The sequence below is a fragment of the Triticum urartu genome, chromosome 7A (genome assembly GCF_056163025.1).
Source record: "Triticum urartu cultivar PI428250 chromosome 7A, HENAU_Tu73, whole genome shotgun sequence".
Taxonomy (NCBI): Eukaryota; Viridiplantae; Streptophyta; class Magnoliopsida; order Poales; family Poaceae; genus Triticum; species Triticum urartu.
In genome coordinates, this window is record NC_141879.1 from 410,022,643 (window position 1) to 410,047,549 (window position 24,907).

A 24,907-nucleotide genomic window follows, 5' to 3' on the forward strand; every position below is an offset into this window, starting at 1 on the left:
GTCACTTATGTCTAGAAAAAATCATCAAAAGTTTCATAGCGGCTGGACCTTGTTTGGTACAGATTTTCTGGAAAACCAAAAACAAGCAGAAAACAACAACAGGCACTAGGCAATAGGTTAATAGGTTAGTTCCCAAAAATGATATAAAGTGCATAAAAAGAATCTAATATTAGTAATATAATAACATAAAACAATAAAAAATTATAGATAAGTTGGAGACGTATCAGGCGCCCCACCACTCATAAACTGGCCGGTGCGTGATTTTAGAGCAATGGTGCCAGATATCCATAGCAGAGAAGGTCCATGGCGGATTGGCCAAAGCTTATACCCATCGGCGTCAGACCATCTCAAAAAAACCCGGTTGTAGCAGCCATGATGGTTCAAAGTGGAAGCGCCTCGACCACGGTGGAGACCCTTCCCTGGACGAAAACAACAGGGGGACGTGGTCGGAGCCAATCCGAGTGACCACCCTAGGCGATCACATTGGGAACATAATCTTCCGCTAGGTAGACACCAAGACCCTATCCAGCATGCTCCAGGTAGGGTCCACCTGTTTACTAGTCCACGTGAATCTAGCCCTACACGGGCTATCTCAGGTAGAGCCATATCAGTGATGTAGTTGTTGAACAGGCACATACGCACCCAGTCGACACTAGGGGAGCTTTTGTCAGCCTCTTGTTGAATAAGGTTGAAATCGTGGGCCACTAAAACCAGAGTAGTGCATCGCTCCACCTTAGACTTTAGCTCGGCCAAGAAGTCCGTTGACCGCCCATGGTCAACCGGGCCATAGACGATGATCACCTCCCAACTGAGGTCCACACGTCGGTCAGTGATGGGCATACTAGGAAAGAATCCCCCCTCAGTCCATAGCCTCAATCGAGAAGAAGTCCACCCTGACCCCTAGCAGGATTCCCAGAGAGGTCGGCCGCAAGTAGCCAGCCACGCGAACGGGTGTCAAAACAGCCCTTGAAGTTCCTGGATTGAAAAGTCCTGCCAGATGTAGTCGATCAACTAGCGCCTCCGGCCCAAGTTGTCAAAGCGCCTAATGTTTCAATATAGGAGCTTCACACGGGATCCGCGGTTGTACTAATAGGCCCCTCTGGTGAGGCCAAACTAGCCCAACCGCCATTTACTGGACAGGGTAGCTGCTTTATCGGGCGGCTGTGGCGCCCCCTATTAATGGGGGCATCAGCAGCCATGTCTTCCCCAGAGGGGAGTCCGACACTAGCCCCACACACCACCATATGCTGCTTAGTGGGGTGGAGGCGCAGAGGTGGCCTTCCCCTTAGACCCTTCCTACTGGAGGATAAAATCTCTAGTACCTAAAAGAAACATAATGTTCCCTCTCTCGTCTTACGTCAATTTTTCGTCCAACCCCTTCGTTCATCCCTCCCCACCCCTCCACTGGTTTTCCACCCAATCCCCAATTTCTAGTTCACATGATTTCTATTTTACCGGCCATATCACAGTAGTCTTTTGATCAATCTTTGATAACCTAATAAATATTCTTTGGTAACCCAATAAATTCTGATCAATCTCCTATAATCAAGGGCCAATCTACCTCACATAGCCGACCTCCCAATCATTCGTTGGAAAATAAATCACAGTCAATAGTTATGGAAAATATCTCTTTCCCTGACAGTACTCCCGCAATCTGTCTCACGTCACGCGTAAATATCTCTCTCCAGCGAAATTATCTGTCTCCCGATTTTCTAGCATCTCTTCCTCTCTCAACCTATGGAACCTCTCTCTCCCAGCTGACCCTCTCTCCAAGAAAAACAACATGATCCAAAAAATCGCAGGTGGTGCCCTCTCTCTTCCAATGCATGGATGATTCAAGCAAAAGAGTAGGAGGTGCTACGCAAAAATCAATATGCATGACATCCTTCTTTGGGGATGCCAATAGAATAAGAGATCATGTACGCCCTTGCAATTCCCATCATGCGGGCCAGCAAATCAACTTGCTCTCGTTGGACCAGGTTCCAGCTTGCGTTTTCGTTTTTCTAATCTCTCCACCGAAGGATTAGCTAGGAGAACATATCATGTACGGGTAATTTCTTTTATTTCCAAAACTTCATGCTTAACTTCGAAACAGGGGCTAATTGATTCCACAAAGTGACATGAGAAAAGAAACCTGGTGGACTGGTGGACATGAGAGACGGCTTGCATGCCACAACACGATAGTAACCTGGTGGACTGATGGACATCTCTGGACCCATAAAGGGACATGAGAAAAGAAATATGGACAGTCATCGCTTTGGTAGCATGGACACTCTGGAGGCGTAGGAACGACATTGTTTTCAATGGTGCGGCACCGTCGGCGGACGTGATGCTGAAAAATATTGAAACAAAGGAACAAAACTGGTGGACAGCGGCTCTGTTGAGGAAAGATAACTCCTTACCGATGAGGGTGGATAGGTTGGCTAGTGGCGAGTAGAACCTATAGGATTCGTGGGGTGGCTCCTTAGCAGTGGTTGAGTTGTAAAAATCTTCGCTGTGGGCATTTTCTATCTATGATCTTGATACGTCATTCCTGACGTATCCTTGAAAAAGAGCTAATTGATTCTACTTGATAGGAAATGTCAGATTATTTCCAGCATCACTTGCCTACCACCGTGCATGCACACCATCTACAAGCACCCGCACATTTGTTGCAGCAAGCCGTCTTGCGCACAATACACAACTTTCTATTTTTGTTATGGATGCAGCTACTAGCTGGCAAGGCATGAGGTGTGGCAGTACTACGGTAAGTCCACGACGGGTGAAAACACATCAATTTATTCTTTGTATACGAGTCTAACTCCTTTTTTGTGTGTGATGAACGTGAGTCTTGGTCTTAGCTTGCTCGATTTGTTTGTTTCTTCAAAGGCAGGGAATCCATGTTTTGTTAGCTAAGGAAGTAAATTTTTCTCTTTCTTAATCATGAGTTTCAGGCTATTCTAAGTTAATTTAGTACATAGAATGTGCGCTCTATATAAAAGGTCCACACGGTCTTGTATTAGATAGACACAAATGGGTTTTTGGTACTTCTTGTAAAAGAACTGCTCAATCTATTTCTAAAACCATTTTATTATATAGCATGTTGAGTTTAATTGATATTATGGCGATGTCATCACTGGCAGCACCGACAGCAAAAATGATGGCCAACTCATGAAGCGAAGAAGAACAACAACAATGACTTTTTTTTCGGGGTAACAACAACAGTAATTTGTCAGTTAGAAAATGTATATAGTATTTATGTCCTATAAAAATATATGTTATACATATCATTAGAATTTATATGACCCGTTGCAACGCACAAGCAATTACCTAGTCTATCGAAAACATTACATGAGGCGAAATGTTGGACTATTCTCTGTCGGGTCTGCATGACTGTGATCCCTGACGGAAGCACCGTATCAGTAACCCATCTCCGGCGTTGTTGGGTCTTTTCGAGAAGCGCACACACACACATTTGTCCGCCGCAGGGCAGGGTTCAGCCACGCTAGCTGTCGTTTTTATCCTCCAAAATGAAAATGAATAAAAAAAAGGTTGTCCCTTTGGAGCAAACCTTGTACTACTCTCCGGCGATGAACCAGCTGGTAGCTTCCAAAGTAAATAAGCAATGAGCAGAGCTGAATGAGTGGTTATGTCAGGATGTCTCCAGGTATAAAAAGGAGAGTGTGTACGTACACCAGAAACCAGAAGAGCATCTCACTTCAGTTCTGCTCTGGTATCGTGCGTGCGCGCTTCTTTCTGCGCAGCGAGACGTACATCCATCAAGGCAGCATACATATATATCGGACCGTATTATTAGTTTTGTTCTGATCGTAGGCCCAGCAGCTTCCATCTTCCTTCCTTCCTGCGCAAGAAGACGTCCACCACCGCTGCCGCGATTTAAGCTGGACGCAGTTGGAAGTGGAACCCCATAAGCGCCCATCCATCGGTCATCTCACACCACCCTAGCTCTCCGGCGAACGACCGATAAGTACCCGTCGGGATGGGCGAGGCAAGCTCCGACGCCGCCGCCAAGGCTGCGGCCGTGCGGGCTGTCGCAGTCTCCCGGGTGGCGCCGTCGGTGCAGCGCGGGGAGCACGTGAAACTTTCCTTCTTCGATTCGCCGTGGGTCGTGCTGCCGCCGATCCAGCGGGTGTTCCTGTACGAGCTTGGGGAAGCGGACGGCTTCCCGGCGGTGGTGGAGCGGCTCAAGCGCGCTCTCGCGGACACCCTGGCGCACTACCTGCCCCTGGCGGGGATGCTCAAGTACGCGGTGGAGACCGGGGACGCCTTCGTGGACTGCACCGACGCCGGGGTCGCCTTCCTGGAGGCCGAGGGCGATATGGACGTGCGGCGTCTAGCCGGCGACGAGGCGCACGACATCGTGGCATTCCTGAGCCTGGTGCCGGAGCTGGATGCCCGGGTGCTCCCGGCGCCCGTGCTGTCAGTGCAGGCCACTCGTCTAAGCGGCGGCCTGGCGGTGGGCCTGTCCGTGCACCACGTAGTCGCGGACGGACGCGCCGTTTGGCGATTCATGGAAGCCTGGTCCTCCGCTTCCCGCGAGGGCTCCCCGGTCACCAAGGTCCTCGGCCCGCCGCACTACGCCCGGGAGGTCATCCAGCACCCCAACGGCGACGAGCTCGCCCGCGACATGCTAAAGACCGTCGCGCCCAATCTCCCTGTGGTAAATTCATCTTTTTTCCCCTTTTTTCCACGTTCGTGAATCTATGTAGGAGTACTTGTAGCTCCGTGTACGTTGGTAGCTTTGTCAACTTTTGCTTGCTACGTCAACTAAACTGTAGTTGGTTCGTCGGTTGCACCATGCTAACCGTATGCCTGCCACCTCCAAGATAGATGACACACGGAACAATTTTCAGTTCCATGGCCGTGCATAGTCGTGGGCAAGGAAGCAATGCCTGCCATGAATGAGCTTATTCATCGTGAATTCGTCACCATGGCGCCTTGTGATTTACCCGTATTTGATTTACCACTCGCAGGTGAGGGGGCAGTACGACTTCAGCCAGCGGTTCCTGCGGGCGCGCCGGACGTTCTACCTCGGGGCCGACGACATCCGGTCGCTCAGGCGGCGGATCGACGACCTCGCCTCGGCCGAGTCTGCTGCCGGTGGCGACGCGCCCAAGCCGAAACCGGTGTCGACGTTCGTGGCGCTGGCGGCACTGAGCTGGACGGCGTTCGTTCGTTCCAAGGGGCTCGGCGCAGGGGACGACACGTACCTCATGTTCCTCGCCGACCTGCGCTCCCGCCTCGACCCGCCTGTCAGTGAGGCTTACCTGGGCAACTGCGTGCGCGCGTGCCTGGCCAGCTGCGCCGACGCGGCGGACCTCCTCGGCCAGTCCGGCATCCTCCGCGCGGCGCGGGCCGTGCAGGCGGCTGTGGCGGAGATGGAGGCGGCGCCGCTGTCCGGGACGGACAAGGGGTGGATGCAGATGCTGATGCGGCTGCCGTTTCAGCGGATGACCAACGTGGCGGCGAGCCCTCGGTTCCGGGCCTACGAGGCGGCCGACTTCGGGTTTGGGAAGCCCGCGCGCGTGGAGCTGGTCTCCATGAACCACGACGGTGAGATGGTGCTGGTCGGTGGCCGGCGCGACGGCGAGGTGCAAGCCTCCGTGTCCATTGACCCGGCGCACATGGAGGCATTCAAGGCCTGCATCCTCGGCTAGACAACCTCAAAAAATTAGCTAGTAGCCACGTCCGTACGCCGTCCAACTTGCATAGATCCAATAAATACAACAAGTAGCATGAGTCATGCACCAATTCTGTTTCCATTCCTGTAATGATCAGTCGTTTATCGTCGTTTCGACTATTTGGATTCTAGTTCACCGGATGAATTGTCACAAGAAAGTAACCCATTCATTTCCTTGATCTGCAATAGTATGAGTAGAGCTGATCTCGGCTTCTAATTTTATCAATGCTGGTTTACTAGTCCTGTCTAATTTTGGGTCATATTTAGGATGTGTAAAACTGATAGTGTTTCTTTCTCAAATGAGGTACAGAACACAAGAGGGAGTACATATAGAGGTGCCGCATGACCTGCAGCTAGATCATGGGTGGATCGTGCATGTATCCGTGAGTAAACCAACTCTGACCGAGTCCTCTGTCTAACACCCCCCGCAGTGTCAACGGCGGCCTCGGCGACGTTGAGGCTGGAGCGAATGTCGATGAAGGGTGTCGCCAGCAAGCCTTTGGTGAAGATGTCGGCGAATTGAGCGCTGGTGGGAACATGAAGAACGCGAACCTCACCTAATGCTACTTTCTGCCTAACAAAGTGGGTGTCTATCTCTATATGCTTAGTGCGACGATGCTGTACAGGATTACATGATAAGTACACAGCAGATATGTTGTCACAATAGACAATTGTCGCGCGATGAAGAGGGCGGTGAAGCTCGTGAAGAAGCTGACGGAGCCACACAGTTTCGGCGACAGTATGAGCCACCGAGCGGTACTCAGCCTCCGCAGACGACCTGGAAACAGTGAGCTGCCGTTTCGACGACCATGAAATCAAGTTATCACCCAAGTACACACAGTATCCCGAAGTGGATCGACGAGTGTCCAGACATCCTGCCCAGTCTGCATCACAGTACGGTGTGAGAGTAGTTGGAGAAGAAACAGTGATACAAAGACCGTGGTCGAGGGTTCCTTTGAGGTAGCGTAGAACACGTTTGACATGACTCATGTGCGGGAGACGAGGGTCGTGCATATACAAGCAGGCTTGTTGGACGGCATAGGTGATTTCCGGGCGAGTGAGGGTAAGGTATTGGAGTGCGCCGGTGAGGCTGCGGAAGAGTGTGGCGTCCGAGAGTGAGAGCTGCTCGCCATAAGATGAGAGTTTGGGTCCCGTTTCAGCAGGTGTTCTGCAGGTGTGACAGTCTGTCATGCCGGCCTTGGAAAGGAGATCAAGAATGTACTGGCGCTGAGATAGAAAGAGATCCGAGGAGGAGCGAGAGACGGCAATGCCAAGGAAGTGGTGGAGGTGACCAAGATCAGTCATGCAGAATTATGTACGTAAGGAAGAGATTATGTGGGTCAGAAAAGAGTAAGAAGAGGCAGTGAGAACAATATTGTCGACGTAAAGGAGAAGGTAGGCAATGTGCTCTGATGAGTGAAAGATGAATAAAGAGGAATCTGAGCGAGAAGGAGAGAAGCCGAGACGTTGGATAAAGGAAGCAAAACGCTGAAACCAGGCTCGGGGCACTTGTTTGAGGCCATAGAGAGACTTCTGAAGGTGGCACACATGATCGGGAAGAGTGGGGTGAGCAAAGCCAAGAGGTTGACGGCAGTAGACAGTTTCGGAGAGAGAACCATGGAGGAAGGCGTTTTTCACATCTAACTGGTGGATGGGCCACGAAGACGAGACCGCTAAGCTCAAGACCACGTGGATGGTACTAGGTTTGACGACAGGAGAGAACGTCTCGTCATAGTCTATTCCAGGCTGCTGAGAATCGCCACGGCAGACCCAACGAGCCTTGTAGCGAGAAAGGGTGCCGTTGGAGTTGAACTTATGGCGAAAAACCCACTTGCCAGATACAACATTGGCGCCGGGAGGACATGGAACGAGAGACCAGGTGTTGTTGAGGAGGAGAGCGTCATACTCGTCTTTCATGGCACGGAACCAGTGCGGATCGAGAAGGGCAGCCTTGTAGGAACGTGGGATAGGAGAAATGGGCTCAGAAATGGCGGTAAGGTTGAGTCGATCGGTGGGAAGATGAAAACCAGCCTTGCCGCGCGTGCGCATGTTGTGTGCATTTTGAGGGATCGGGACGGGGACGGCAGTGCGGGGTAGTGGCCGTAAGGGAGGAGGTGGTGTGGGCGGAGTAGTAGCAGAAGGCGAAGATGGCGAGAGAGAAGGAGAAAGAGGTTGCATGGGAGATGCATGCGAATCATCGGAATACGAGCGTAGAGGAGTAGTGGCGGGCCCGGGCGAATCTGCATGGATGCTTGCGGTGGGGCCAGGAGCAGCTTGGTTGGTGGGCGGGCGATCCGAGAGATCCGGAGCGGCCCGTGTGTCTGGGGCGGGACCAGGAGCAATGGGGCCGGTGGGTGTTTGATCCGAGGAATCTGGAGCAGCGTGGTTGGCTGGTGCGGAACGGGAGGTGGGGGTTGGTGGGGAGACATGCAGAGGTGGGGCGGGATTGGTGGGAGCGGTGGGTAGTGGAGGAGCGGGGCCCAGGTCAACAGGGCCATGCAGCCCATGCACGTCGATCGCAGGAACGCGCGGAGCGGGTACGTGAGTACCGGAAATGGGGGCGAACTGATTAGGCTCGGTGCGGTGAGCGAAAGGAAATTGTGTTTCATCGAAAGTGACATGGCGCGAAAGGATAATGTGGCTAGTGGGGAGGTGAAGGCAATGATAGCCTTTGTGAGAATTAGAGTACCCGAGAAAAATGCAGGGAAAAGACCGCGGGGAGAGCTTGTTAGAAGAGGTGGCGGCCATATGTTTGGGTAACATAGACATTCAAAAGTTTTGAGATCGTGATAGGCGGGAGGGGCTAGGAAGAGGGATTCGTAGGGAGAGAAACGAGGGCTCATCTTGGTGGGACGGATGTTCAGAAGAAAAGTAGCGTGGCGCAACGCCTCGACCCAATACGAGGATGGCATGGAAGACTGAATAAGAAGAGTGCGGAGGATGTCGTTGATTGTACGAAGAGAGCACTTGGCCTTGCTGTTCTGGGGAGAGGTGTAGGGGCAGGAGAACTAGAGAAGAATGCCATGAGTAAGGAAGAAAGAGCGATTGCGAGAGTTATCAAACTCCCGGCCATTGTCACATTGCAAAAATCATATGGGAAGAGAGAAATCGGTAGAGACATAGCGCTTGTCGGCGTTCTGGGAATGGGGGTCCCTAGACTTGCCTGCCTGCGGCCTGCGGCGTGGCTCAAAGGGGGGCCCAGCACGGCCCATCTTCACCAACACAAACCCAAGACCCTCGCGAGGGGCCAAGCCTCGCAGGGCGGACGACGCGGAGCTTCCTCAGGCACAGCCTCGTCAGGCTGGCTCACGAGGAGGCGGAGAGATCAAGGCGGGGTACCTCACGAGGTGCCCATGACGCAAGCCATGATAACTCAGGGCGCCAGGCGGGTGCCAGCCTGCGCAGTGTCCTCCTTTCCTCTTTGGTGCAAAGGGGGCAAGCGCAGCCGCGGAGTGCCGACGCATCAGGCAAAGGTTGCCGTTTCGGTGCAACGAGACCACGACCAGGAGGACTACGAGGCGGAGGTCACCGTGGAGCCCAAGACGGCGTCATCACCAGAGCTTTGCGCAGGCGAAGACTACTTTTGTCAGGATAGCTGATACTTGCTGTCCCCCTTCAAATTAGCCCGCCATTGTTGGCTCCCTTCCCGCTCAATATTTGGGGAGAGGACCAGGGCCTCTATAAATAGGACCAGCCACCCACATAGAGGGGGACGGAGAGGACGACCAAGAGGAGGAAGGAAGAGGCTCGTTAGAAGGGTCGGTCAGAGGAGAGCAGAGAGAGAGAGAGAGAGAGAGAGAAAGGTGACTGAACTCCTCCGAGCAGTTCATCGCCCCCAGCCAAGAACAGACCCTCGCGAGGCTGTTCTTCCTTGTATTGTTTATCATCATCAGCCCAAGAGGCAATCCACACGCCACACACTGGAGTAGGGTATTACACCACAATGGTGGCCCGAACCAGTATAAACCCTGTGTCTCTTGTGTTGTCCTTTTCTTAGTTTAGATCCAAGCATGGCGGAGGGGTGCAGGTAGGTAGGAGGCGAAATCTCCGCGCGCACCCCAATGTTCGAACCTCAAGGGTCTTCCGGAACCCGAAATCCGACATTTGGCGCGCCAGGTAGGGGTGCGCCGAAATTCGTCTTCCACCACTCCGTGCCTCGTTGCATCATCATCACCATGCCCGGCGACCAGGAGGGCAACCCAGACCCATGGGCGGCATGGCCCGCTCGCGCAGAGCCGCTCGCCTCAGGTGACCCCATGCCCCAGGCAGCTCGCGGTCCGCAGGGCGCTGCGGGCCACGGGCAACGCGGACAGGCTTCGACAGCTCTCACACCGCGGCAGACGCGGTTGGCAGCAAGGGCCTCCAATCACGCCGCGACCACGACACCATACACCCGCCGGGAGCAAGCGAACTCGAGGGCCGCGCTCACGGTGGCTCGAGAGCTGTTGCAGTGCAGACTGCTGGAGGGAGGCCGCGACGTGCTGCTGGAGCGGGTGGCAGAGCTCCTGGGCTTCGCCGCCTCGGGGGCTCACCCCTTCTGCACCCAGCTCCCATCTCCAACCCAGGGCGGCCCGCGCGGGGGCCCCGCGCGCGCCCGCGGGCTCCAAGGCTACACCAACACCAGCGAGGCTGTCGGCACCGGACCGGCGGCGGTGCAGCCCTCACTCCTGGTCCGCGAAGAAGAAGGGCTCGACGCGACCCGCGGCCCCAGTGGACAGCCGGGCTGCCACCCCACGATAGGCGCATCAGGCATGACCGCGTGGCGTGCAGAACACTACGGCGTGGCCTTTGGGGTGGCGGCGCCAGAGGAATACGTGCCCCTCATGATGGATCAAGGACACTCACACGAGGGCGAGCCAGACTCGCTCCTCAGCCCGAGCCGGGGGGACGAGGCGCCAGAAGCTGAGCCCTTCCAGGAGTCTTGGGACGGTCCCACTGGGCACGCTGGAAGCGGCGATTATCGGGTACCGCTAATTCTTCAGCAGGCATACGCTAACCATGGATCGTAGGAGGTGCAGGTTGCCGCAGCGGGCAGCTGCCCCCACAGCCTCCTACCCCTCGAGAGGAGGACGCAGGGGGCTGCAGGAGAGGGGCAGGGATTCGACATCACCACCGCGACGTTCGGAGCAAGGTGTTCTCAGGAGGTAGGCCCTCCGCTGGGGAGGTGCCCCAGGGCCTGCCCCCGGCGGAGGACCCGTGGTCGTCGGGGGAACCGCTGGCGACCGCTTTACCCCATCGGCGGCGTCCTGGTTTCCGGTCGTCGTTGATGGCACTAGAGTGTGGCACAAGGCGGGGCCCTCATCTGGCGATATGAAGCAAGGCCAGTACCTGTGAAGAAGGCCCAGTGCCTGTGAAGCTCGCCGCCCCGTGACACTCTCAGGTAATAATGAGTGGGGCTGTACACGCCCCGGAGTCTCAGGGGTGCCGGCCTCAGGCCCTGGGGCTCCCTCCCACGCCCAGTGGCAGCACTTAGCTCCGCGCTGATGAGAAGACGTCCAAGACTAGACTAGGTGCCGGACGCGGCCTTTTGTTTGCTTTCGTTGCTCTTCCCCTTGGTTGTCGCTTTTCTCCGCTGGATTCAAGTTGGATTCGAATTTGAGATTTGCGTGTGTTCGGGGAGGGGTGCTTAGTCTCGTCCGAGCAATTTCTCACGTTTTGGTTACCACTTCGCCTCAGCCGCCTGCCCTCACGAGCCCCTCGCGAGCTGGGTCAGGCCTAGCTTGCGCGCAGCCCAGACTGCCGTCGCCGCGTCCTCTCAGGAGGGTGTTTTACTGCAGATCCTACGGATTCAATCAGGGGACACTCAGGACACCACAACCCCCGCGGGCTGCCTCAGGGCCAGCGCAGAACAAAGGTAAACTAGCCGACCAGCGCGTCGCTTGAGCCAGCCACTTGGCGTGGGCGCACGGGCGATGTGGCTTCTACTGATACGATAAACACAAGTTTTACATGAGGGGCCCTCCTCCAAAATGCTCTCATAGTCATCAAGCCAAAACCTGAGTTCTACTCATGCAGGGTAAGGAAGCAGGAACGATGTACAGTCAGTCGGACGAATCCCCCAATGCGTCCTCAGGAGCACCACCTGGGCCGTTGCTGGCGCCGCTGAACTCGCCATCGCTGTCCGCGTCGCCGCCGGCGGCGTCAGGGCCGCCCATCGCGCCGCCCTCGTCTGCCGCCACGATCGCATCATCGTTGTCTGAGGCAAAGGCCCTGATAAGAGCGTCCACATTGTCCTCCACCCAGTGCGCCAGGTCGCCTCGGACAGCCTGGGGGACTGGGGCGATGGCGGCATCAAAATCAAAATGGGGATCCATGTTCCGGAGGTGACTGAAGACGCGGGAAAAGGCGCGCCTGAGCAGGGCGCGGCTCCTCTCCTCCACCAACCTGTCAGCCCTGGTCGACCGTGCCTCCAGCTGCGTCACCACATCAGTGAAGAACTGGAGATTGCCCGCGTAGTTGATTGCGTGCGGCCTACCGACGGCCTCCTCGCAGATGTTGCCCAAGGCCGCGTTGGCTCTCTCCCGGAGAGTGGTGAGCATGGGGCCGTGCTCATGCTCCAAGATCCGCCGCTGACGTATCTCGTCCGCATTCTGACGCGCGACGGCCTCAGCCTCCTCCACCCGCTGGTGAAGAAGGAGCACCTCAGCCTGGGAGGTGGTTAACTCACCTCGCGCCACCTCAAGGGCGGCCCGGGAAGCATCGGCCCGCCGCACCGCCTCCTCCAGCTTGGCCCTCAAAGCGGCAGTCCTGCCTCCAGCTTCGGCCCGGATTAACCCCAGCTTCTCTTCGAACTCGTGCTCGAGGTTCAAATGTGCCATCGCCACTCGACGTCCGACCTCCTCCAGGACGCGGGCTTCCTGTGCAGCAACATCATCCTCCGCCTGCGTCACCAAGCGCTCCCTCGTCTCCAGACGCTCGTACTCACGGGTACGTTCGGCGGCTTCCAGTGTCAGCGCCTCCTCACGCCTCTGGAGCTCTGCTGAGTCACCAGAGGCCATCTTCATCGACGCGAGGGCTGCCTCGCGCAGCTCCACCTGCTCCTCCAGCGAGTGGCACCAGGCCAGAAGCTCCCGAGCCCGCTCCTCCGCAGCCGTTCGCCGCCGGTCAGCCTCCCGAGTCTCCTCAGCGGCCCGAGACCGGGCCTCCCGAGAGGCCACCAACGATGCCTTGGCCTCTGCTTCATCAAGATCACGCTCGCGACGCGCAAGGGTGATGACGCCCTCCAGCTCGCGCCTCTCTGCAGTCAGGCGCAGGCCCTCGGCCTCAAGGCGCGCGTCTTCATCAGCAAGCTCCTCACCAAGCAGGCTCACTGCGTCAGTCGCCCTTTGAAGGAATCCTTGGCGGAGAGCGCGACGCTCCCGAGCGCGCTCGAGCACGTCTTCCACACCATCATCCGCCCCAAGCAAGCGCCGGGGGCTGCGAGTCAGCACTCCCCCTCCGGGCTGGGGGCTGGCACCCTCGCGACGGCCGGGCACGCCGCGTTAGAAGCCCGGCCTGGGGCCAGCCCGTCCTCAGGAGAAGAGCGCAGGAAGCGCCTCAGCCAATCGCAATTCATGACCAGGCGAGAGGCCCATGGCAGGCTGGCTATGCCACGAGAAGGCCCGCGAGGGAGGATCACGAGGTGCGCGGGGCCGCAGTGCTCCTTGGGATGGTTCGCCTCTTTGATCGCCCTCACCACAAGGGCTCCGCTGCTCGGGGCGCTCGAGGACGGTGGAGGGGGCGAAGCCAAGGGGGACGGCTCCTCAGCCGTCACCGCAAGCTCGGCTGGAAGGGGCCTGCGGAGCAAGGGTCAGTACAAGTAACAGAAGGATCGGGAGCCGGGAAAGGAAAAGGCTTACTCATCGGTGGAGAAGTACTTCCTGCGCTTCAGCAGGCGACAGGGGTAATCATCGCCTAGGGCCTCCCTTCTCTTCCGGAGAGCCTCGAAGTTCATGCGGAAGCAGCCTAATGTTGGAAATATGCCCTAGAGGCAATAATAAAAGCATTATTATTATATTTCCTTGTTCATGATAATTGTCTTTATTCATGCTATAATTGTATTATCCGGAAATCATAATACATGTGTGAATAACAGACACCAACATGTCCCTAGTAAGCCTCTAGTTGACTAGCTCGTTGATCAACAGATAGTCATGGTTTCCTGACTATGGACATTAGATGTCATTGATAACGAGATCACATCATTAGGAGAATGATGTGATGGACGAGACCCAATCCTAAACATAGCACAAGATCGTATAGTTCGTTTGCTAGAGTTTTCCAATGTCAAAGTATCTTTTCCTTAGACCATGAGATCATGTAACTCCCGGATACCGTAGGAGTGCTTTGGGTATACCAAACATCACAACGTAACTGGGTGACTATAAAGGTAGACTACGGGTATCTCCGAAAGTGTCTGTTGGGTTGACATGGATCAAGACTGGGATTTGTCACTCTGTATGACGGAGAGGTATTACTGGGCCCACTCGGTAATGCATCATCATAATGAGCTCAAAGTGACCAAGTGTCTGGTCACGGGATCATGCATTACGGTACGAGTAAAGTGACTTGCCGGTAACGAGATTGAACGAGGTATTGGGATACCGACGATCGAATCTCGGGCAAGTAACATATCGATTGACAAAGGGAATTGCATACGGGGTTGATTGAATCCTCGACATCGTGGTTCATCCGATGAGATCATCGTGGAGCATGTGGGAGCCAACATGGGTATCCAGATCCCGCTGTTGGTTATTGACCGGAGAGTCGTCTCGGTCATGTCTGCTTGTCTCCCGAACCCGTAGGGTCTACACACTTAAGGTTCGGTGACGCTAGGGTTGTGAAGATATGTATATGCAGTAACCCGAATGTTGTTCGGAGTCCCGGATGAGATCCCGGACGTCACGAGGAGTTCCGGAATGGTCCGCAGGTAAAGAATTATATATAGGAAGTGCTGTTTTGGCCATCGGGACAAGTTTCGGGGTTATCGGTATTGTACCGGGACCACCGGAGGGGTCCCGCGGGCCCACCGGGTGGAGCCACCTGTCCCGGAGGCCACATGGGCTGTAGGGGGTGCGCCTTGGCCTAGATGGGCCAAGGGCACCAGCCCCAAAGGCCCATGCGCCTAGGGTTCCACTTAAAGGAAGAGTCCAAGTGGTGGAAGGCACCTCTAGGTGCCTTGGGGCGGAGGGAAACCTCCCCATGGCAGCCGCACCTAGGAGATTGGATCTCCTAGGCTGCGCACCACCCCCCCTTGGCCCTCCTATATATAGTGGGGGAGAGGAGGGACTTGATACACCAGCCCCTGGCGCCTCCCTCTCTCCCCGTTACGTCTCTCTTTCGTAGTATAGGCGAAGCCCTGCTACTGTGACGCCCTGCATCCACCACCACGCCGTCGTGCTGCTGGATCTTCATCAACCTCTCCTTCCCCCTTGCTGGATCAAGAAGGAGGAGACGTCTCCCGTCCCATACGTGTGTTGAACGCGGAGGTGCCGTCCGTTCGGCGCTTGGTCATCGGTGATTTGGATCACGTCGTGTACGACGACATCATCATCGTTCTTTGAACGCTTCCGCACGCGATCTACAAAGGTATGTAGATGCATCCGATGGCTCGTTGCTAGTTGAACTCCTAGATGGATCTTGGTGAAACGAGTAGGAAATTTTTGTTTTCTGCAACGTTCCCCAACACCTAAGAGTTGGGCGCATGGATCAACCTTCGACGAAGATGGAGCGGCAAGGCGATCTGCGGCAGAGGCGCCTGCCCGATGTTCGCTGCCAATCGCCTCCCCAAGAGGCGCAACTGGAGCCTCAGGGGCCCCAGTCGTAGGCATTGAGAGCAGCTGCTCGCCACCCTCAGCCTCAGCGGCACGGGCCCCGAGAGCTGCTCCTCATGAGCCTCGCCCGGTGCTGTCACCGCGCCAGGAGCCCCCTCGGCCTCTAGCGCCTCGTGCCTCCCTGCTCCGCCACTCGAGGATGAGTCGCCTTGGCCGACTGGTGGGGCAGTCACCACCACTGGGTTCTCGCGAGGCCCCTGAAGGCTGGCGGGGCGCGGCCTCCACTCATCAAAGACAGGCATCTACTTCACAAAGTCGCCCCTGCTCTGGCAGAGGTACAACAAGGCCCCTCCCTGCCGGACGCTACCGGGGTTGGGGTCCCCAGCCAGGGTCAGGAGCGCCATCCTCAGCACCTCAGGAGTCAGGTCCTCTTCCTGGAGCCTCATATGATCCTCGCGCCCACGGAAGGCCCACATCCAGCGAGAGTGGCGTTGAAGAGGAGCAACGCGGCATAGCAGGAACTCCTTCACCACCTTGGGCGCTGTCACGCCAAGCGACCTCAGGAGCGCGAAGCGGCGCCAGACGAAGACGAGCTGGGGGCTCTCAAGCGTCTCCTGGCCCCAGCCCGAATTGGGGACGGCAGGCGAGGTTGGCTCCAATAGCAGGGGGCTGGGCACCCCTGCGTCCACATACAGCCACCGCTCGCGGAACTCGACTGCGGGCAGGGGGAGCTTGAAGTCAATCCCAGAGGCCGCCGTCTCAGGCGCGGCAATGAAGCTCACACAAGCCCAGCATTGGGTAGGGTCAACAAGATGCAATGAGAAGAAGTGACGCAGCAGGGCAACCGAAGGAGGGATGCCCACCATAGCTTCGCAAACAAAGGCGAAGACCGAAAGGAGGGTGATGGATTCAGGACCCAGATGCATCACGTGGATCTGATAGTGGGAAAGCACGGCGTTGAAGAAATCAGAAAAGGGGGGGAACCAGACCCGCCCACAGGGCGTCGGCAAGATACGGGACCTCGGTGGCTGTCCTGTTGATGGAGAAGTGGGACGCGGGTCAGGCCGTCGTCCTCCCGCATTCATTGAAGATGGTGGCCAGAGCCAAGCTGACCTTGCCCAAGCCCTCAGCGGGGGCCGCCGGTGGCGGCGGGCAAGGCGGAGACACGGGTTTCTTCCCTCTCCCCTTCTTCGTCGAAGCCATGGCGCTGGGAAGGGGGGGGAGGCTCGAGATTGAGTTGAAAACAGAAACCGGAGTTCGAGCGGAGGAAGGACAGAGGGCACTCGAGCGATAAAAGGGGAATGACTGTGTATGACTACGGGTCTGCCTAGCACGGTGCAAGATAAGGAGGGCGTGGGGGAACAGTGCCGCCCACGTCCAATCAACCGCCACGCGGTGCCCAAGGCCGCAGGCTGTTAGGGCCTGCGGCGCTTCGCTCTTGCCCTTCCGCCTCCCTGCACGGCCAAGTCCGGGCGCGCCTTGGGCCCGGGGGCTACTGTCGGCGTTCTGGGAACGGGGGTCCCCAGACTTGCCTGCCTGCGGCGTGGCTCAAAGGGGGGCCCAGCACGGCCCATCTTCACCAACACAAACCCAAGACCCTCGCGAGGGGCCAAGCCTCGCGGGGCGGACGACGCGGAGCTTCCTCAGGCACGGCCTCGTTAGGCTGGCTCATGAGGAGGCGGAGAGATCAAAGCGGGGTACCTCACGAGGTGCCCATGACGCAGGCCATGACAACTCAGGGCGCCAGGCGGGTGCCAGCCCGCGCAGCGTCCTCCTTTCCTCTTTGGTGCAAAGGGGGCAAGCGCAGCCGCGGAGTACCGAGGCATCAGGCAAAGGTTGCCGTTTCGGTGCAACGAGACCAAGACCAGGAGGACTACGAGACGGAGGTCACCGTGGAGCCCAAGACGGCGTCATCACCAGAGCTTTGCGCAGGCGAAGACTACTTTTGTCAGGATAGCTGATACTTGCTGTCCCCCTTCAAATTAGCCCGCCATTGTTGGCTCCCTTCCCGCTCAATATTTGGGGAGAGGACCAGGGCCTCTATAAATAGGACCAGCCACCCACATAGAGGGGGACGGAGAGGACGACCATGAGGAGGAAGGAAGAGGCTCGTTAGAAGGGTCGGTCAGAGGAGAGCAGAGAGAGAGAGAGAGAGAAAGGTGACTGCCAAGAACAGACCCTCGCGAGGCTGTTCTTCCTTGTATTGTTCATCATCATCAGCCCAAGAGGCAATCCACACACCACACAACTGAGTAGGGTATTACACCACAACGGTGGCCCGAACCAATATAAACCCTGTGTCTCTTGTGTTGTCCTTTCCTTAGTTTAGATCCAAGCATGGCGGAGGGGTGCAGGTAGGTAGGAGGCGAAATCTCCGCGTGCACCCCAGTGTTCGAACCTCAAGGGTCTGCCGGAATCCGAAATCCGACAGCGCTGAAAATTGATGAACAAAGCATGCACATCAGATTTTGCACGAAGAGGAAAGGTCCAAACAAAGTGCGAGCAATCATCTAAGAGTACAAGATAGTACTTAAATCCAGAGACACTAGGGGTAGGCGACGTCCACAAGTCGCAATGTAATAACTCAAAAGGAAAAGTGCTATGGGAAGTAGACGTGCCAAAAGGCAGGCGAACATCCTTGCCCATCTAACATGCATGACACAAAGAGGAGTCGTGACTGTCACGCTCATGCGGGAGCTGAAATTCTTGAAGGAGTGTGGTCGTCGTGCTGCGCTGAGGATGGCCGAGGCGACGATGCCACAAGGTGACGGAGGCGAGCATCGCATGCGACGAGGGAGAGGAGGCATCGTGGATCGTGTACAAGTCACCAGAGCTATTGGACCGTGTGATCTCCATCTTGGTTTGAAGGTCCTTCACAGATAACCCAAAAGGATTAAATTCAACAGAGACTTGATTATCGATGGTGAAACGACAAACATAAATGAGGTTCTTGATAAGAGCAGGCGCAACAAGAATGTCACGAAGTAAAAGAGGAGAGCGGGAAGAAGAAAGAGCAGCAGTGCCTAGGCATGTGACAGGAGTTGAAGAACCATCTCCTAAGGTAATGGAAGGAAATAAAACAGAAGGGTGAAGAGAGGACATCGTACTAGCAGATGCGGACATGTGTAAGGAAGCCCCCGAATCAAAAATCCATTCGTTACCTACGTCTTGAGTGGTAAGCGAGTTCATGGCAGCGATGAAGGCGGCCTGATCCCAGGCCGGAGCGGTAGCAGCCGTAGTTGGAGCAGCAGTCTACGACGGCGGAGCAGTAGTGGATGCAGAGGACGATGCTGCGTGATCCCAGCCAGGAGGAGGAGCGCCGTAGGGGTACATGGAGTAGGCCGTTGGAGCAGCGGCGGCTTGGTACAGGGGCGCATAGGCGGCGTAAGCCGCCGGAGGAGGGCGCGAGCCGAGGAGGCCGGGCGCGCCGACGGCGGGGCGAAGTCCGGGCGCCCAAGCACCACTGTAGGCCGGGGGGGCACCGTACGGGGAGGGCGCCGACCAGGGCATCGGCCAGGTCTGCACCAAACCCGTCCAGGGATCATGTGAAGGGCGCCATGTGGAGGGATCCGAGTTGGAGGGCGCCGCCGGAGGAGCGGGAGCTGATGGAGGAGGACTCGGCGTCGGCGTGGAAGAAGAAGACGCGCCGCTGTTCCTGGGTGGCCGGTACACCGGATTCTTGCCCTTGTAGTTCGGGCTAGGGCGCCAGCCCGGCGGCGGCTGAGCTGGAGGCAGCGCTGTCGGAGCCGGAGCGGGACGAGCCGTGGTGTGGAAGAGGCGCGTAGTGCTGGCTTTGCGCTGCTGGTTGTGCTCCTCCATCTGCAGCATCGAACGGGCCTCCGCCAGCATTGGCAGCGGGCGGAGGAGGGGGATGAGCGTCGCCTGCTGAGCGAAGCGTTCGTCGAGGCCGCCCATCAACGCGTGAAGGAGGGAGCGATCGGCGACAACTTCGCCAAGCTCGCGCAGCTCGTCGCCGATGGCCTTGATGCGCTGACAGAACACGCCGACGGACGATCTCCCTGCGTGATGGTGCGCAACTCCGTGTTGAGAGCGGAGACGCGGGAGTCACGGTTGTCCTGGAACAGCCGGTGAAGCTCGAGCCAAACATCGCGAGCAGTTGCGCCGTCGGTGACGACAAGGTTGAAGAGCTCCGTGGAGATGCGGGTGTAGAGCCATTAGATGATGGCAAGGCCGTCCTTCTTCCAGCACGGGTCATGAGGGGCCGGCGGGACGTCGCCGGAGATGTGGTGTAGAAGGGAGCAGCGGCCGAGGTGGATCTCGAGTAGATGACGCCAGTGATAGTAGTTATGGCTGTGGAGATCAAGGACGATGGGGATGAACGGGGTGATATCTGTAATGGTGTCACTAAAGGAGAGGGAAGGCGGAGGAAGCTGGCCGCCGGGGAGAGGTAGCAGTGGCTGGCTGCCAGGGAGAGGAGGGGGGAGAGGTGGCTGACCGCCGGGGAGGAGAGTAGTTTGGTGGCCGCCGGAGGTGATGGGATTGGGGGGTTGCCCCTCTGGTTGCGTCATGGGGAGAGTGGATCGAAGGAGTTGTCTGATACCATGTAAAACTGATAGTGTTTCTTTCTCAAATGAGGTACATAACATAGGAGGGAGTACATATAGAGGTGCTGCATGACTTGCAGCTAGATCGTGGGTGGATCGTGCATGTAGCCGTGAGTAAACCAACTCTGACCGAGTCCTCTGTCTAACAGGATGCACCAATTCTGTTTCCATTCCTGTAATGATCCGTCATTTCTTTTTATCTTTTGCGGGTCATGATCCATCGTTTGTCCTCGTTTCGACTATTCCGATCTTTGTTGACGGATGAATTGTGAGAAGAAAGTGTTGGAAGCGGTCTCCTACGGCACGATCAGTTTAGCTAGTGCATAGGAGTTGTTACCGCATGTACAGCTGAGGTAGTTGGCTAGGCCGGCACTTGTGCAAACCCTGTCCATGTATATTACTCTACCAAAGGATCAATCCATTCAGTCATTCCTTTGGGGTGGCCGGTAGCCTCACGGGATACGGTGACCAGGCTGCGCCGGTGAGGCATGGCAGGGCTGACCGGCACATCAGCCCAAGCCGTGGAGGCGCTTGGGGCTGTGAAGGTGGCATTCGTCCGGTGCACACGCTGGTGGACGAAGATTCGTGGAGCAGATCCGAGTAAAAACCTGCTTTCGGCTATTGCTAAAGCTGACGATGGCGGCGCTTCCTGTGACATCTCTTGAAGACATCGTTGAGGAGATGCTCCATACTCCCTCCGCTATCTCCAAGGGAAACCCTAGATCATACGATCGGATGACGGCGGCGCTCTTGTGTCATTCCCTCCTTGGGGCGTCATCCTTGGATGTGTGCATTGGCTTGAGGGACCAGTGGACGATTTCAGCGGTTGAGCAGAGCTTCATGTGACGCATCGACGTCGTGGAGTCTCGGTAGCATGGTGCTGCAAGGTCTCGGCGACAGATGTGTAATGATGGACGCGCGTAGGGAGGAGGCGTAGTCTGGTGCTATGGGGGTGTCGAAGGCAGGCCCGGCAAGGTCAATGCGCCAGTACCTTCTCTGAAGATGGATCGGTGGAAGGCGGCGACGACTTCTGTGAGTGTGTCGGACCTGTGTGTGCCCCAGACCCGGGCAATGGCTTGTTTGGGGCCTCCGGCTTTAGATGTTAGGCTTTGGTGTGAGGTACGTTTGGTATTCGGCTTGGACTTACGGCACCGCTTTATCAAGCGGATATGAGTTGTGACATATGGTGGCTTCAGACTTACTATTGTATTACTTTGTAAGGTCTTTTCGAATAATTAATAAAATGGATGCATGCATCGCCCAGATGCAGAGACCGGAGATCATCCTCCTTTCCAAAAAAATTTCCTCACCTCTAGTTCTACATGGTATCAATTTTCTATACAACCGTCCCCGTATTCTCACTTCCACTCCTCCGATGGACATCTGCTTCGACGTTTCCATCGGCGGCTCCGATCCCTTCGCCGTCGATCTCCTCAATCTTAACGTCCACTCCCAAATCCCCGTCACCCTCAAGCTCTCGCCACCCAACTTCACTCTTTGGTTGACGTTCTTCGATGCCCTGTTCAACTCCTATGGCCTTGCTGGCCATCTGGACGACTACATCAACGCCCGACAACATCTCTCTGACGTCACCAGGACCCAACTCGACTAGTGCATCGTGTGTTTGGTATAAGACACAATCTCGGAGGACATCGTCAAAACCATCCGCATTGACTGCCCCAACACCTACGTCCTCTTCAAGGTGATCCACACTCTCTTCCAAGGCAACCGACATCAACAGGGCGTCCAGGTGCTCGAGGAGTCTCATGGGCTCTTCCAAGGGCACTCCTCCGTCCAGGAGTACTGCACATGAATCAAGACCCTCGTCGACACTCTCATCGATTGCTGGATCCCGAAGTCCGATCGGGCCACCATCTCCAACAGATTTACCGGCTCAGCCGCAAGTTTGACCACGCCGTCGCCAACCTCACGTACGATGAGACGCGTCTGTCGTCCTTCATCCAGGCCCGCTCATATCTCCCGCATGAGGAGAACCTCCTCGCCCTTCTCGCGGCGCATGACTCGGCCACGACGCTCTATGTCGGCTGTGCACCCCAGGCTCTGGCGTCCCCTGCTCCCGCACCCACGCCACCGGCACCCCAGCAGCCGGCCTCCTCGAGTGGCAACCGTGGCCACAAACACCGCAATGGCCCCAACAACGGCGCGCCACCAGGTCCTACCAGTGCACTGTCGTCCCGTGTCAGCGCCCTTACTGCCCTTCAACCCGTGGATGGGTACCTTCCTGGCTTGGCTTGTGCAGCCGCCACCCACGAGTGCTGGCGTCCTTGGCGCGTTGCTACTTCTTGAGCTTGTGTTGGTTTTTCCCTTGAAGAGGAAATGGTGATGCAGCAAAGTAGAGATAAGTATTTCCCTCAGTTAAGAACCAAGGTATCAATCTAGTAGGAGGTATATGCAAGTCTCCAATGATTGCACCTACACAAACAAACAAATACTTGCACCCAACGCGATAAAGGGGTTGTCAATCCGTTCACGGTTACTTGCAAGGACGAGATCTGATAGAGATAGGTTTAAAAGATAAATAAAAGTGCAAAAGTAAATAAATTGTAGCAAGGTATTTTTGGGTTTTTGGTTTTATAGATATGAAAATAATATGATAAAAATAGACCCGGGGCCATAGTTTTCACTAGAGGCTTCTGATAACCCACAAGTATAGAGGATCGCAACAGTTTTCGAGGGTAGAGTATTCAACCCAAATTTGTAGATTCGACACAAGGGGAGCCAAAGAATCCAATGATTTCACCTACACAAACAAACAAATACTTGCACCCAGCGCGATAAAGGGGTTGTCAATCCGTTCACGGTTACTTGCAAGGACGAGATCTGATAGAGATAGGTTTAAAAGATAAATAAAAGTGCAAAAGTAAATAAATTGCAGCAAGGTATTTTTGGGTTTTTGGTTTTATAGACATGAAAATAATATGATAAAAATAGACCCGGGGCCATAGTTTTCACTAGAGGCTTCTGATAACCCACAAGTATAGAGGATCGCAACAGTTTTCGAGGGTAGAGTATTCAACCCAAATTTGTAGATTCGACACATGGGGAGCCAAAGAATATTTGCAAGTATTAGCAGATGAGTTGTCAATTCAACCACACCTAGAGATTAATTATCTGCAGCAAAGTGATCAGTAGCACAGTAATATGATAGCTTTGATAATAGTAACAACAGCAATAGTAACAGTAACAGTGATAGCAGTGATTTTGTAGCAAGTGCAACAGTAACGATAGCAGTAGTATCTTAGCAAGAACAATATAAGATAAATTCATAGGCATTGGATCGGTGATTTGTTGGATGATATTCATCATGTGACAGTCATAACCTAGGGCGATACAACACTAGCTCTAGTTCATAAATATAATGTAGGCATGTATTCTGTAAATAGTCATACATGCTTATGGAAAGAACTTGCATGACGTCTTTTGTCCTACCCTCCCATGGCAGCGGGGTCCAATTGGAAACTAAGGGATATTAAGGCCTCCTTTTAATAGAGAACCAGAACAAAGCACTAACACACGGTGAATACATGAACTCTTCAAACTACGATCATCACCGGGAGTGGTCCCGACTATTGTCACTCCGGCGTGGCCGGATCATAACACGTAGTAGGTGACTATAACTCACAAGATCGGATCTAGAACATGGATATAATTATGATAGCATAAACGGTTCAGATCAAAGTAACAAGCATTAAGCATGGCAAACTCATAGCAACATCAATCTCAGAACATAGTGGATAGTAGGGATCAAGCCCTAACAAAACTAACTAGATTAGATGATGAATCTCATCCAACTCCTCACCGACCGGCGAGCCTACGAAGGAATTACTCACTCCCGGTGGGGAGCATCATGGAATTGGCGATGGTGAAGGGTTGGTGATGACGAAGAACGAAGATCCTCCTCTCCGGAGCACCAAACGGACTCCAGATCTGGCCTCCCAATGAAGAATAGGAGGTGACGGCGGCTCCATCTCATGGATCGTGATAATTCTTTCTCTTTGATTTTTTTCTGGAAATATGTGATTTTATAACATCGGTTTCACGGTCTGCGGGACCACCAGGTGGGGACAACCCACTTGGGGGGGGGCGTGCCATGGTGGGTTATGCCCCCCTCAGGTGAATCTTGGCTCCAGAAATTCTCTTTTATTGTATAAAGAATCCTCGCAAAGTTTCGTTCCATTCCGAGATTTTTATTTCTGCACAAAAACAACACCATGGTAGTTCTGCTGAAAACAACGCCAGTCCGGGGTTAGTTTCATTCAAATCATGCAAATTAGAGTCCAAAACAAGAGGAAAAGTGTTAGGAATAGTAGATACGTTGGAGACGTATCAACTCCCCCAAGCTGAAACCTTTTCTCGTCCTCAAGCAATTTAGCTGATAAACTGATAGTGAAAAAGAAAAACTTTTACGAACTCTTTTGCTCCTGTTTGCATAAATAAGCTTAAACAACACCAAGGTTTTCAGCCAACATTATAACTAACCATGATGACAATAACTCTTAAAAATTATATTAACTCATATCAATGACATAATCAGCTAGCGAGCAATAATAAGATATCTCAAATAGTAACACGTTGTCAAAACAACCATAATATAATATGACAATACTGGTATATTGCTAGCCCTTTCTGAGACCGCAAAACACAAATGCAGAGCACCTCCAAAGTTCAAGCAACGACTAAACATTGTAATTCATGGTAGAAAATATCCAGTCATGATGTACCCAACATTAGCTACACACAATGCATAACCATGAAAACAGTGCTCTCAGGTTCTGGCGCTTATTTTAGAAGGTGATGGCACAACATAAAAGTAAATAGATAGTCCCTTCCCAGAGGGAAGCAGTGATTTCCATAGGTGCCAGAGCTCAAGTTTTTAAAACAGAGGTAAA

General features: G+C 54.8%; 1 protein-coding gene and 1 pseudogene across 1 annotated transcript; one reads left to right on the plus strand and one right to left on the minus strand.

Annotated features, from left to right (window-relative positions):
- Positions 1-3,757: 3,757 nt before the first annotated feature.
- Positions 3,758-5,790, plus strand: LOC125522894 (phenolic glucoside malonyltransferase 2). The gene is made up of 2 exons (XM_048687938.2): positions 3,758-4,660; positions 4,974-5,790. The coding sequence occupies exons 1-2, from the start codon at positions 3,980-3,982 to the stop codon at positions 5,655-5,657; spliced, it is 1,365 nt and encodes a 454-aa protein (XP_048543895.1). The 5' UTR covers positions 3,758-3,979; the 3' UTR covers positions 5,658-5,790.
- A 713-nt stretch (positions 5,791-6,503) lies between these two features.
- On the minus strand, positions 6,504-19,347 carry LOC147959772 (uncharacterized; annotated as a pseudogene).
- Positions 19,348-24,907: the final 5,560 nt, after the last annotated feature.

Excerpts from the sequence above, each read along its gene's own strand:
- LOC125522894 (XM_048687938.2), top strand. The coding sequence starts at position 3,980 with ATGGGCGAGGCAAGCTCCGACGCCGCCGCCAAGGCTGCGGCCGTGCGG. Across the intron at positions 4,661-4,973 it reads TCGCGCCCAATCTCCCTGTG|GTGAGGGGGCAGTACGACTT; the intron begins GTAAATTCATCT and ends TACCACTCGCAG.